Source organism: Globicephala melas, chromosome 14 (assembly GCF_963455315.2).
Source record: "Globicephala melas chromosome 14, mGloMel1.2, whole genome shotgun sequence".
In the NCBI taxonomy this organism is placed as follows: Eukaryota; Metazoa; Chordata; class Mammalia; order Artiodactyla; family Delphinidae; genus Globicephala; species Globicephala melas.
The window spans coordinates 1,021,461-1,036,943 of record NC_083327.1 but is presented as its reverse complement, the minus strand read 5'-3'; the positions used below and the strand labels follow the sequence as shown (position 1 = coordinate 1,036,943).

The 15,483-nt window shown below is 42.0% G+C and overlaps 1 protein-coding gene across 1 annotated transcript in view; it reads left to right on the top strand.

Moving 5' to 3' along the window:
- Positions 1-15,483, top strand: part of EYS (eyes shut homolog) — a 1,661,361-nt gene that overhangs the window by 1,575,650 nt on the left and 70,228 nt on the right. The window contains exons 36-37 of the mRNA XM_060283543.1: positions 9,599-9,765; positions 10,575-10,719. Of these exons, the coding sequence (XP_060139526.1) occupies positions 9,599-9,765; positions 10,575-10,719 (312 nt within the window). The remainder of the gene's footprint in view (positions 1-9,598; positions 9,766-10,574; positions 10,720-15,483) is intronic.

The window sequence follows — 15,483 nt, the reverse complement described above, 5'->3', positions numbered from 1 at the left end:
ATAAATATTAATTAATTCCACCATGTCTAATGTGTCATTTAAAGCTTGTGTTTCCTTATTTTCATTTTCGATGATCCATCCATTGGTGAAATTGGGGTGTTAAAGTCCCCTACGATGATTGTGTTACTGTTGATTTCCCCTTTTATGGCTGTTAGCATTTGCCTTATATATTGAGGTGGTCCTCTGTTGGGTGCATAAATATTTACAGTTGTTATATCTTCTTCTTGGATTGATCCCTTGATCATTATGTAGTGTCCTTCTTTGTCTCTTGTAATAGTCCTTATTTTATAGTCTATTTTGTCGGATACGAGAAGTGTTACTCCAACTTTCTTTTGATTTCAATTTGCATGGAATATCTTTTTCTATCCCCCCACTTTGAGTCTCTATGTGTCCCTAGGTCTGAAGTGTGTCTCTTGTAGATAGCATATATGTGGGTCTTGTTTTTGTATCCATTCAATCAGTCTATATCTTTTGGTGGAACATTTAATCCATTTATATTTAAGGTAATTATCGATATGTATGTTCCTATTACCATTTTCTTAATTGCTTTGGATTTGTTTTTGTAGGTCTTTTCCTTCTCTTGTGTTTCCCACCTAGAGAAGTTCCTTTAGCATTTGTTGTAGCGCTGGTTTGGTGGTGCTGAATTCTCTTAGCTTTTTCTTGTCTGTAAAGGTTTTAATTTCTCCTTCGAACATGAATGAGGTCTTTGCTGGGTAGAGTAATCTTGGTGTAGGTTTTTCCCTTTCATCACTTTAAGTATATCCTGCCACTCCCTTCTACCACAGAGTTTCTGCTGAAAGATCAGATGTTAACCTTATAGGGATTCCCTTGTATGTTATTTGTTGCTTTTCCCTTGCTGCTTTTAATATTTTTTCTTTGTATTTAATTTTTGATAGTTTGATTAATATGTGTCTTGGCATGTTTCTCCTTGGCTTTATCCTGTATGGGACTCTCTGAGCTTCCTGGACTTGACTGACTATTTTGTTTCCCTTGTTAGGGAAGTTTTTGACTATAATCTCTTCAAATATTTTCTCAGACCCTTTCTTTTTCTCTTCTTTTTCTGAAATCCCTATAATTTGAATGTTGCTGCATTTAATGTTGGATATGAGAATTGTCCTCAATTCTTATCATTCTTTTTCTTTATTCTGCTCTCTGGTAGTTATTTCCACTCTTCTATCTTCCAGGTCATTTATCCACTCTTCTGCCTCAGTTAATCTGCTACTGATTTCTCCTTGAGTATATTTAATTTAATTTATTGTGTTGTTCATCATTGTTTGTTTACTCTTTAGTTCTTCTAGGCCCTTGTTAAACATTTCTTGTATTTTCTCCATTCTGTTTCTGAGATCATCTTTACTATCATTACTCTGAATTCCTTTCAGGTAGACTCCCTATTTCCTCTTCATTTGTTTGGTCTGGTGGGTTTTTACCTTGCTCCTTCTTCTGCTGCATATTTCTCTGTCTTCTCATTTTGGTTAACTTGCTGTGTTTGGCGTCTCCTTTTCTCAGGCTGCACGTTTGTAATTCCTGTTATTTTTGGTGTCTGCTTCCAGTGGGTGAGGTTGGTTCAGTGTTTGTGTAGGCTTCCTGTTTGGGAGGACTGGTGCCTGTGTTCTGGTGGGTGGGGCTGGATCTTGTCCTTCTGCTGTGCAGGGCCACATCCAGTGTTGCTTTTGGGGTGTCTGTGAACTTCGTATGACTTTAGGCAGCCTCTCTGCTAATGGGTGGGGTTGTGTTCCTGTCTTACTAGTTGTTTGCCAATTGGGTGGAGCTGGGTCTTAGTGTTGAGACAGAGATCTTTGAGAGAGCACTCAACAATTAATATTATGTGGGGCCAGGCGGTCTCTGGTTGTCCAGTGTCCTGGACTTGGCTCTCCCACCTTGGAGGCTCAGGCCCGACATCCAACCAGAGCACCAAGACGCTGCCAGCCACACGGCTTGGAAGAAAAGGAAGAAAACAAAATGCACAGTTAGAACCCCAAACAGATGGTAAAAACAAAACTAAACAGACAAAATCACACAAAGAAACATAGACACACACATAGTCATAAAAGGAAAAAACAACAAAACAAAACAAAACTGAAAAAAAAGAAAAGAGAAAGAACAGACAGAACCCTAGGACAAATGGTAAAAGCCAACCTAAACAGACAAAATCACACAAATAAACATACACACAAACACTCACAAAAAGAGAAAAATGAAAATAACAAACAAATGGAAGAGAGCAGCCAAACCAATAAACAAATCCACCAATGAAAACAAGCACTGAAAACTAAATTAAGATAAACATAAGATGAGAAACAAATCAGATGCAGAAAGCAAACCCCAAGTCTGCGGTTGCTCCCAAAGTCCACTGCCTCAATTTTGGGAACATTTGTTGTCTATTCAGGTATTCCACAGATGCAGGGAACGTCAAGTTGATTGCAGGCATTTAATCCGCTGCTTCTGAGGCTGCACAGAGAAATTTTCCTTTCTCTTCTTTGTTCACACAGCTCTTGAGGTTCAGCATTTTTTGGCCCCACCTTTGCATGTAGGTCACCCTCAGGCATCTGTTCCCCCCACCAGACAGGAGGGAGTTAAAGCAGCAGCTGATTAGGGCTCCCTTGCTCACTGAGGTTGGGGGGGAGGGAGGGTTTTGGTAGTCATAATTGGAATGTGGGGCGAGCCTATGGTGGCAGAGGCTGGCGTGACGTTGCAACAGCCTAAGGCACACCGTGTGTTCTCCTGGGGAAGTTGTCCTTGGATCATGCGACCCTGGCGGTGATGGGCTGTACAGGCTCCTGGGAGGGGAGGTGTGGATAGTGACCTGTGCTTGCACACAGGTTTCTTGTTGGCTGCAGCAGCAGCCTTAATGTCTCATGTCCATCTCTGGTGTCCATGCTGATAGCCTCAGATCACACTCATCTCTGGAGCTCATTTAGGTGATGCTCCGAATTCCCTCTCCTCGTATATCCCTAAACAGTGGTCTGTTGCCTCTCTGGCAGGTCCAGTCTTTTTCCCAGACTCCCTCCTGGCTAGCTGTGGTGCCCTAGTCCCCTTCAGGCTGTCTTCACAGAGCCAACCCCAGTCCTCTCCCTGGGATCTGATCTCTGAATTCTGAGCCTCAGCTTCCAGTCCCCACCTGCCCCAGAGGTTGAGCAGACAAGCCTCTCAGGCTGGTGAGTGCTGGTCAGCACTGATCCTCTGTGCGGGAATCTCCCCACTTTGCCCTCTGCACCCCTGTTGCTGTGCTTTGCTCTGTGGCTCCGAAGCTTCCCCCTGCCTACCTCCCCATCTCTGCCAGTGAAGGGGCTTCCTAGCATGTGGAAACTTTTCCTCCTTCACAGCTCCCTCCCAGAGGTGCAGGTCCCATCTCTACTCTTTTGTCTCTGTTTTTTCTTTTTTCTTTTGCCCTACACAGGCACATGGGGATTTTCTTGCCTTTTTGGAAGTCTAATGTCTTCTGCTAACGTTCAGTAGGTGTTCTGAAGGAGCCGTTCCACATGTAGACGTATTCTTGATGTATTTGTGGGGAGAAAGGTGATCTCCACATCGTACTACCCCACCATCTTGAAGATCTCTCTCCTACACATAAAAGTAGTTAAGAGAGTGAATCCTAAGAGTTCTCATCACAAGGATAAATTTTTTCTATTTCTTTAATGTTATATCTACATGACATGATGAATATTCACAAATTTAGTGTAATCATTTCATGATGTATGTAAGTCAAATCAGTATGCGGTACACCTTAAACTTATACAGTGCTGTATGCCAATTAGATCTCAATAAAACTGGAAGAAAAACATTTTATGTTATTGTTAGAAACAATCCTATGAAGCATTAGTATTACCATTCCCATTTTTCAAAAGAGAGGTACGAGGAAGTGAGCAGCTAGAAGTTAAATTAGCAAAGAGGCCAAGATTAAACACTCCTCTCCTTGTGGTACCTGGGACTCAGCTTACCTCTTTTGGTTCCAACCACATCATTTTTATCAAGGTAAATTACATTTAATACATTATAATAGTTTACCATATTGGAAGAATAGTTTGAAGAAATTATAACAAGTCATGTCCACTCTTTCTCTACTAATAAATCAAAATTTCATCCCAAATAAAACACTTCAGAAAGATTTCTTTTTTTCCTATTGGACTTAAAAGATTGTTGGATCAGCTGAGTGAGGATGATCATGTTTCTGTGTTGTTAAAAGTCACAATATTTACCTTTAGATTACCTGATGAGGGCTGAAATACACAAGGCTTCCACAGCACTCTCTATATGAATCTTTTCTCCCAAATGCTCCCTCAGAACGATCTGAGGAACAGCCCTCCAAATAGTCCTGAATCCCACACAGGGCACCTGAGAGTGGCTTCTGCCTCTTCCCGGGCCATGGGATCTGTTTCTGGGGTGTCCTTTCAAGCAGACCACATGAAAGCACATGCCTGTCATGTTCATGGTTTATAGCATCCCATGATTGACCTGCATCAGTGGGAGGAACAGCAGGACAGGTGCCCCCAGGAATTCTCTCCCATGCACAGGTCTGAGTTAGTGCTTTTATCCATGTTTCATTCTTCCTTTTGAGGACTTAATGAATCAATGGCTCCAACTAGTAGCTACTCTTCACCAGGCCTTCTTTCCGGGTGAAGCTAATTAGACCATCTCTAATTACTGTTACTTAGTTTGCATGTTTCTTCTGGTAAGAACTCCACTAGAATTACCCTAAGGCAGAAAGGATTGTTGCACTGTTCTGCCTATTTTCTCTCTGTGTTTTGTATCTCTCTTTTTCCTTCAGGTCAAACTGACCTGCATCATTTTTCCTGGGCTTACTATTGGAAACCTTTTATACCCTTCCTCCCTCTTATATAATAGATTTCCCCTTCCTGTCCATGCTTGTGGATTAAATCAGTGTTGGTGGGAATGTAAATTGATACAGTCACTATGGAGAACAGTATGGAGGTGCCTTAAAAACCTAAAAATAGAACTACCATATGACGCAGCAATCCCAGTACTGGGCATATACCCTGAGAAAACCATAATTCAAAAAAGGCATGTGCCACTATGTTCATTGCAGCACTATTTACCATAGCCAGGATATGGAAGTGTCCATCAACAGATGAATGGACAAAGAAGATGTGGCACACATATACAATGGAATATTACTCAGCCATAAAAAGAAACAAAATTGAGTTATTTGTTGTGAGGTGGATGGACTTAGAGTCTGTCATACAGAGTGAAGTAAGTCAGAAAGAGAAAAACAAATACCATATGCTAACACATATGTATGGAATCTAAAAAAAAAAAAGGTCATGAAGAACCTAGGGGCAAGACGGGAATAAAGATGTAGACCTACTAGAGCATGGACTTGAGGATATGGGGAGGGGGAAGGGTAAGCTGGGACAAAGTGAGAGAGTGGCATGGACATATATACACTACCAAACGTAAAATAGATAGCTAGTGGGAAGCTGCCACATAGCACAGGGAGATCACTCGGTGCTTTGGGTCCACCTAGAGGGGTGGGATATGGAGGGTGGGAGGAAGGGAGATGCAAGAGGGAAGAGATATGGGGATATATGTATATGTATAACTGATTCACTTTGTTATAAAGCAGAAGCTAACACACCATTGTAAAGCAATTATACTCCAATAAAGATGTTAAAAAAAAAAAAAAAAAGGTCCAGCCAGGTTGGAGAACGACTGATGTAAATAGTAGAAGAAACAAACCACAAACAAACAAATCCAATAAACTCTTCTAAATAATTTAGGGAACAAAATGCCATGAACTTAATTATAACCACATGCCTATGACACAAGCGTTTTATTTTCCTTCCCAAGATTTTATGCAATATATTTAGAATCTATGACCTTCACCACCATCATCCCTAGTGCACCACACACTTCTAAGGACCATATGAGAAGGTTCGAGTGACCTGGCAACTCTTTGTCTCAACCCCTTTGGTCTTTTCTTCCAAAATGTCATGGCAGCATCCTTCACTTTGTTTCCATTCTCCATCATCGTTGCCCTCGCCACTATCCCTCTCCTCACCTAGATGAAGCTCTTGCTTCCATTCCACTGGTCTCTGCCTATGATGAGGCCAGATGCTATTCTGGCCTCAGCATCTCATCTTCACCCATGAAATTTCCTCTAACCAGTATCATGAGTTGTTATAATGTTAATTACAACTCACCATAACACAACCCCTTCAAAGCTCTCTGCTTAACAGTATTTATGGAACTGAGTTACCTCTCTTCTTCCTAGGAAAGAGACCAAATTTGTGTTGGGTTTTTTCTGTACATTCTAAAAGTATTTTTATTCAGTTCCTAGATCTTGTTACTCTTAACTGCTCTTCATCTAAAGTTAACTCCCATCGTTCCTTCCTCCCTCTTTTACTACTTGCAGCATAATTACTCTAATTCCTTCCTTCTCATCACCAGCTCCTAAGTACGTCCCAGTTTTGGGGGAATTCTGTTCTCATGAGACATCACAAACACTACATATGAACGGGGTGGCAAGAAACAACAAACATGCATGTTGTGTGTGTGCCTGTGTTCCAGCTTATGCTCTGTTGTCTCATGGACATTTTCACAGCACAGTTCAAAGAATTTCAAGAAGTGACAGTGGAACATGAAATCAAGCCCTTCTGAACACAAAGCCCTGTGTGACAGCACAGGTCACATGCCCCGACCTTCCTAAATTTATTAACATCCGTCAGGCTTCATAAACAGATGGGAAGCCTATTAAAAAAAGAAATATTTCCAGAACCTAGCTTCAAAGATTCTCATACAAGTCGTATAAGGTAGCTTCTAGAATCTGTATTTTTGATAAGCTCCCTGAGTGATCGTGATGGACTTCCTGGTTTGCAAAACACCACCTCAGAGCAATTCGAAGTCCCTAAAATACTGTTCACCTTCCCAGCACCAGCCCTGGTAGTCAGCTGCTTTTCTTTCCTTATCTACTCTGTCGTCACCACCAGGGTGCTGAGGGGAGGTCCAGATTATGAGTGGCAGAGGCAACCCTAATAGACCCATGGCTTGCAGATACAACTCTGTCATCTGCTTCATGGTCTGATTTGCTCCCTGGCTCTCCTTATCCCTGCCTCCTAGTGCATCTCCACGTCTACACCCTGGGATGTGTCTGTGGGCAGAAGCATCTATAAATTAGAGTCAGCCTCCTTTCCCAGACCCTCCTTTCCAGGCTCCGGCCATTCCCTACCCCCCAGCTCTGTAAACCAGACTCTTCAGAACTGCCCCCAACTTCTCCCTCTTTCTCAACTCTTCACTCCAAATGGACCCATCCTTTCAAAGTTTCTTTCCAAATCACACACAAGTTCCTCCCCTTTTATCTGTCCCCTCTGCCACTGCCTTGATCTATTTAGACGTTAATCTTTCCTCTCCTGAGTCACTTAAATGACCTTCCAATGAGGTTCACTATCTGTCTCTGAGTTCTATCTGCACCTCTGCTACGAGAGTCCTCTAAAGGCCATATCTAATGTAATTCTCTCATTCAAACTCCTTTCACGGCTCCTGTAAAAAAGCGTCTCCAGTAAAATATTTAAGCCATTCACTGCAGTATAAGAGGCCCTTAAGTACATGTCTCTTTCCCACACATGCACTTAACACCATCCCCACCCAGCTCCCAGAAGCTCCCTAAGGATACCATGTCCTTGCCCCTCCTGGGGTTTTGCAAAGTTATTTCCTCAGCTTCGAACATCCATCTTCTGCATCCCCCCTTTTCTCACCCACCTAGCAAATTCTTTTGGGTCGTTTTATGGGTTAGCTCAGAAACCAATTCAAAATCACCTCCTTGTAACTGCCCTAACCATCTCCTCATACTGTTACAATGACTGTCCCTGATGCTCTGCTGCTTCTCCTCCACTTCCCATGGCACCTGAGCCAACCCTGTGAGGACTTTGAGGGTAAAGTTGTTCCTGGCATGAAATGGGCTGCCAGGGACTCAGAACAGAGGAATGGCAACAGGTCGGGAAGGAAAGAAGGGTGAGGCTCAGGTAGATCTGCTTTCCCACCACCAGCTCAGTCCACGGGACACCGTCTCCATCCCAACATCCTGAACAATTTGCAAAGATGATTCAGATGCCGCTAAAATCTCTCAAAGAGCCCCATTCGCAGCCACAGGAGGACCCTGCTGTCCCTTTCTCTCCCCCACCCCTTTTCCCGTCTGCACTCCAACACCCTCCTGAGACATTGCCTCCAGCCTCTAGGGGTGCTTTCTCTCCTTTCTAACTGCCTTCCTGAATGTATGCTTTCCCCTGAGAGTTCTCCCTATTTTAAATTCTCAGCCCAGCTAACCTGCCACAGCACTGCAGGTGGGAAGAAATCACCAGAGAGAGAGAGGGAGATTTGCTGGAAGTTCCCGACATGCTTAACAATGGCTCTCACATAAGGCGCTTCCAAAATAACCCAGCTCAGGGTTCACAGCAGACCCATGAAAAAGGCAGAGGCAGAGTTCAAGCATCTCTAAGTAATACTTCAGTCTTCTGCTTTCAAGTGCTTTAGGAAACCCACCTCCTTACATTATCTGGAAACCGCAGCCCTGCAGAATTTTTCCTCTCCTTTACATTTATCAGCCTAACAACCAAGAGAAGCCGAGGAAGCAGACAAGGTATCACCCTTAGAAATGCAGTGGGGTGCTGTACACACCCAAATTTGCCCACATCCAAGGACTCACTTCTGCTTTTTGCCCTGTGATTAAACTTCTTACTTCTATGGGGTCCTTATTCTTCCTCCAAGCAGAAGTCCTTGCCTCAATTCTATGACCAGCGAGCTTCAGTTTTAAGGTCCACAGACACACCTTTGAGAAACGGGGTGATGTATTTTCTCTATGCTGTCCATAGACCTCTTGCCCCCATCGAGCTCTAGAAGCCCTGCCTTAACCTATGTGTGTACTGCCCATCTGCAAGGACCCACACCACTGACCATCCCAGACATTCCTAAAGCCACCAAACCTACTTCCAGGACCTTCCCTTAGTGCCCGATGCCAGGACTCTCCCAACCACCTGCCCTTCCCCATGGGTCCCTATGAGCTGCATCCTGAGTGTTCAGGATTCTGCAACTCGGTGTGATGCATGAATGGCCCTGGACTAGGGCAGGGAGAGGGCAAATAGGGAATGCAGAAACAGCCAGCCTTGAACTAGTCATGGGGGTGTGGTTGAGAGCTTTTGCAACAGAACAATTGGAACACACTCTGCAACTATAGAAAGAAATCTTCTTTATACTCGCCTCAAACCACAGAAAGAAATTCAAAGCTGATGCTAGGTTATCCCAATCATTTGAATCTCGTTCAGTACCAAAGCAGTTTTTTACTCCACTGTGAAGTTCTAATTGTGCTGAAGTACACACTTAATTTCGTTTAGACAAGAAGGACATTTTAATTCCCACTTTTTAGTTATTGAGCATTCCTCCGGGTTGACCAGAACCCTCATGCTCAGACAGAGTCTGTGGGTTTGGATAATAATACGCAGTTCCACACACACCTGAGTGCAGATGAGAGGTTACGTGTGGGTTATAACTCACTGTTCGGGTCTGTGACTCAGAGCCAGAGGGTGAAGCAGCTGCCTAGCCTCCTGGGTTTCCTCTCAGTGGGCCTTCCCTCTGCCTTTTCTCCTTCCAGGGCTGAGTGGTGATGACTTCCTGGCCGTGGGTCTGCGCAGCAGCCGCGTGGTTTACAGTTACAACCTGGGGTCTGGCACAGCAAGTGTCAGCAGCGACCCCCTCGATCTGAGCCATGGGATCCACACGGTCCTTCTGGGGAGGTCCTTCCGATCAGGCTGGCTGAAGGTAAAGGGTCATCCCTCCATCTGTCCCACAATCTTACTGCGTGCTGCTGTATTATCAGATCTGTGCTGAGGGACAGAGGTGAAAGAGCCGGGCCACCTGCCCCCATGAATTTCACAGACTAGCACACAAAACAGAAGACTAGGGGGTGTTGCAGTTAAGTGGTGTGGGGATAAATTAGAGGATTAGAGGATGACTAACATAAACAAGGTGAGAGAGAGGATTCAGGGAATGCTTCTCAAAAGAGGTGACACTGGCGTAAATAGCAGTTCAGAAAAAGAAGCATGGGAAGCGTGGGCTTAAGGAACACCAGTAGTTCTTGGTGGTTTTCAGGTGAGGGAAGTGAAAGGTGTGGCTGGAGAGAGACAAGGTCTGTATCATCAAAGGACTTATCTAAATAGTTTAGATCTGCATATGGAGACCTGTGGAGAGCTACCAAGAAATTTAAGAAGGGGGCTGGGTGCCGTGGTCAGTTTCCATTTGCTGATAAATGACTGGTGGTCATTTGAGAATGGATATGAGAGGGAGGTAAGGCCAGATGGAGGAGGCCCAACGGGCTGCCATCTCCTAATCTTTGAAGAACTGTGATGTTGATTGAGATGCAGAACCATGACTGCTAGCTATATCATAGTAACAGACACCAGCGGAGAAGCAGAGAATTAAGTGGTAAAGTGTTTATGAGTTCTTCAAAATTCAGGTGTGTGTAAGTTTTCATGCCAAGTTAATGGGAAATAACGAAAGAGTATCTTAACAGTTCACCCTGGGGAATCAATTTCTTTTTTAATAAGCTTTGAATATTTTTCCTTTTGAAGGTAGATGATCAGCAAAATAAATCCATCATCTCTCCAGGAAAACTGGTTGGTCTCAATGTCTTCAGTCAGTTTTATGTAGGTGGCTACAGTGAATACACTCCAGATCTCCTACCGAATGGAGCCGATTTTAAAAATAGCTTTCAAGGTAAGACATCGACGGATTTTACACTATACCTACTTGTCTCAAAATTTGAGAAAAGAAAAAAACTTTTAAAGGGTATATTTCTAGTTCTAAAACCAGCAGTGAGGATTGCTTTCTAATCAGACTTGATCAGTTAGATTTTAATGGAAAACGTTCATTCACTGTTTACTAATCACTTAACTACCTATGTACTAGGTGTTAGGGTGTTTCAGTGAACAAAACTAGGATTCCTGCACTCGTGAATTTACATTCCAGTTGGATAAAGGCGGGAACAGACAATAAACACTAAATATAGTAAATAAATAAATTATATAGTAGTATAAGGTAATAAATTATGTGGGGGGAAAAGGACAAGTAGAGCATGATATGGGGGGTCAGGATTGTGGGTCATTTTTGCGGTACATGGGCCTCTCACTGTTGTGGCCTCTCCTGTTGTGGAGCACAGGCTCCGGACGTGCAGGCCCAGCGGCCATGGCTCACGGGTCCAGCCGCTCCGCAGCATGTGGGATCCTCCCGGACCGGGGCACGAACCCATCTCCCCCGCATCGGCAGGTGGACTCTCAACCACTGCACCACCAGGGAAGCCCTGTGTGTCATTTTTATATAGGGTGCTTTTTAATATAGAGTAAGTAGGGTAGACCTCATGGAGTCACAGTAAAAATTGAAACTCCATCTAACTTTGGAATGTACTTGAAATAAAAGATGATGGACAGATGGCTGCCACCTATCCACACCATGAAGATATGGCCCACGGAGGTCACCAGAGGCCAAGGGGATTAAGAGAAAACACCACACTTGGACAAGCAATCGTATTGCCATAGCCTGTCTCCTGTGTTCAAAAAGGAACATAGACTCAGACCTTCCCTATAAAGCTGATTCATAGTGGAGTTATCACATAAAGGCATGTTTTGAATTGTTATAATAATACATTTGGTGAAAATAAGCTTTTTGGTGGCTCCTAGTCCCAGAATATTTGGCCAGGGGGCTGCTCGTTGTAGTATCCTAAGCCACTCACCCATGACCAGCCTACTCTCCATCAGGAGCCCAGGTTTAGGGACCAGGATGTGATGCATTTGGGGCACTTGAGTTCTCTGCCTGCCTGGCAACCCCATTCTCCCCACCCGCACTGACTTCTGCCTAAACACAGATGCAGGATGCCATGTACTTGAAACATGAAAACAACACAGCTAATCCAACATAATACAAGGTCAGTTTCCAGTAAAACTAGTTCATTCTGCCAAGACTCTCAAAGAAACTTTTTCTTTGAATATATAATCCGTGCTGATTCTCAGAAGAGTGTCTTAAAGAATAGTTTAAAACATATTAAGGCTCTATGCTCAATGCTCAACAGTTCTTTCACTGCAGGAGATCATCTGAAGGGCAAAACAAATCAATGAGTTTTTAAAACATTATATTCAAAGAAAAGAATGGGTAAATTTATAAATGTGAAAGAAAGCACATCTTCCACTCAATGAAAGAGAGACCTTGTTGGGGGTCATCAAAAACTGTTGTCATTTGTTCCCACACACACTTCTTCTGTAAATATTCTGGATATAATCAAGCATACGAGTGTGGATTCTGGAACCCAACTGTCTGGATATGTGTCCCCTCTGCCACCTACAAGCTCCATGACCCTGGTGAGTCAACCAACCGCCTCGTGACTCACTGTGCCTCAGCTGTAAAATGGGACAATCACAGCACTTCTCTAGTTCCAAGAGTGAGCTAACGGAGAGAGAGCACAGAGCTTAGAGCTCTCAGTTAGCAACAATGTTAGCAACGATGATGGTGCCAGTGGTAGGAGGAGACCCAGCTCCAGTCAAACCTTTGCTCCTCTTTCTCTGCCTCACAGATGTGGCTCTGGCTCTAGTCACGCTGCCTTCAGATCCAGGCTCTGCCAGGTAGTAGCTGTGTGACTTTTAGCCTGTTATTTATACTCTCTGAGCCTCCATTTTCTCCTCTGTAAAAAATATATATATATATCTACCCCATAGGGTGCTTGTAAGTTAATCAATTAAGTAAAATAATTATGTCAAGTGCTTATACCAGAAACCAGTACATGATAAACACAATAAATGTTAGCTATTAGTGGTATTCCATCCTACTGTCAGAGGACTTGAAGCTTTCAAAGTTATTGAAGTCTAACATTTCCTGGTTTCCTGTTGTCTTGTTTTTTTTTCCCTTCTGTTAGGAACTTTCCTTCACATCTTGTTAACAAGAACAAAGACTGGCTTTCATCAATACCTGTCATTTTCTCCTTAAGTCTGTTAATGAGCCTACACTCAGCACATACACAGCTGGCCCTTCTTCTGACAGAAATAACTACATTGACAGGCCTGGAAGCATGCCAAGCTTCTTAGGATGAAAATCTTGGGCGGGTGTTCTTGGAATTGCCACTTAATCCACAGTCTTATGGAAACTCCAGGACCTTAGCTTAGCCCTTAATTTTATCATTTGTCTCTTGAATCCTTCCTCAATGTCTGCACCTCCTCCATCATAAACTAGCCTTTATTATGTACTGAAAATTATAGACAAGTAGTACCACCCTGTCATCATGACCAGATCACAACTGTACTATAAACCTGATTCCCCAGAGCTGATCTCACTGGCTTTAAAGAGTGATACAAGGTGACTTTAAAATATAGATTTCTGGACTCTGCTTAAGTGAAATCTCTATGATGAGGGTCTAAAAATTTGCATTTCAATGAACCTCCCCAGATTTGGAAGCCACTATATTAATCAATCATAACAAAGCAAATACAAAGTTTTATGGAAGAATTTAATAATTAGGTTAAGATTATCACATTTGTCTTTAGAATGATGATTAAATCACACACAGTAAAAGAGTATCTGACATAGGCTTTCACATTTCTCTAAACACTCCAGATACATAAATCTAATCCAGAAGTTCTCAGTCTAAAGTACAAATTCTTTCTGTTGATCAAGCCCTTTTGCTTTTGTTCTGGAAATGTTTTTAATGAGCCATTATTCTCCCTATAGCCTTTCATAGTCATGAAGAGGTTATTTAACCCTTCTCCAGATTAAAAAATCTACATATGCCATGCACAGAGGGCCTTACTGTTTTCCTGTCCTAATAAGAGGGATTCTTCCCTCTTCTCTAAAGGCATAGGGTTCTCAGGCTGAGGTTCATGGATGGGATTCAGTGTGTCTCAGTCTCCTGAAATCACACACACAATTGTGTGTGTACCTGTATGCATTTTTCTGGAGAGGAGAACCATAGCTTTCATCAGTGTTCTAAGATCTGTTACTTTCACCGTCAGACCTATTTAATTCTGATGCAGAATTAAAAATTACTTTTGACTAGTACAAACATGGGGAAATCTATTATCCTATCTATCGATTATTCTAGTGTCACAGCAGCTAGTGTTCATTGATACAGGGATTATTAAACATTACTCAACTGAGTAGTGTGGACATAAAATAGATTCAGATTTATTGACAATGCTGTAAAGATATTATTCCAGCCCGAAAATGCCCCATACCATTAGTACATGCAGTTTCTGGCTATTTCAACTTTTCTTTTTCTGTCTCTGTCTGTCTGTCCCTCTCTCTCTCTTTTTTAATTCCATGAGATTTTTCAAACTAGAGCCCATAAGAGAAGAGTAATGAGTTCACTGCAATCATTTACAAATTCTCTTACTGTCAGAAAAAATGCTATCACTTATTTGGAACTTCACCAGTCTTTCCAATATCATAGCTCCAAAAGTCTTTTTCATACCCACTTTATCACATGCAAGATATAGGCATGGAATACCTGGTGCCTGGTACTATACTAAGCAGATTATGTTTAATCTGCTGTATAAATAGGAATGAAATTATACAATATATATTCTACAAATGGCTTCCACTGTAATTGTCTTTACTCTGTATCTTATGTTGACTGACATGAAGCATCTCTCTATGAAATAAACACATATAACTATTAGTGTTAGCCAAATGTTTCTCTAAATATAACAATGCTACATTTTTAGCCAAAAACATATTTTAGCAGTTCCTCATAACAAAAGTATTTTATTTATTCATATAAAAGAGAAATTGTTTTAAATGAACACTTCAGATATTAATACATATTACAGTCATTTAAACAAAGCTTTTTTCAGAGTGTGATTATAAAAACTACAAAAACTTAATATTAGCATTGCACAATCTTTGCTGAAAGGAAATGTTTTTTAATAAAAGAAATAGTGAATTTGTGAGAGTGTGGAAGGGAATACAAGACCTACATATTGCCAGCATTATACCACGAGTTCATGTATATTTTCTTACTCCTCTTAACTCATGGAGTAGTTATATTTGTTCTCATTTTTAAGGTGGAAAAATTGACAGTTAGATTTGGGTCATCTAGCCATTATGTGACAGAGATTGTAATTGAACCCAGAACCACCTGACTCCATCCTCTACCTACATTTTTGCTCTGAGTGCCTTTCACTCTGCAAAAAGCAAATTTTACATTCCACATATAAGTAAGATCATACATTATATGTGTGGAAAAGAACTTTCTAAGGATACGTACAAAGGTAAATCCCTGAGAGAAAAAAAGAGAAATGTGACAACATAAGTATTATAGACTTCTCCACATAAAAATAAAAAAGAAAACACCATAAGCAAAATTAAATAGCAAATATTAAACTGGAGTAAGTATTTACAATATGTGACAAAACAGCTAATGTGCTCGTTATATAAAAAGGTCTTTCAAATAAGTCTTTAGCAGGGTATAGACAAAAGGTAGATAGAGAAAAACAGTAAATA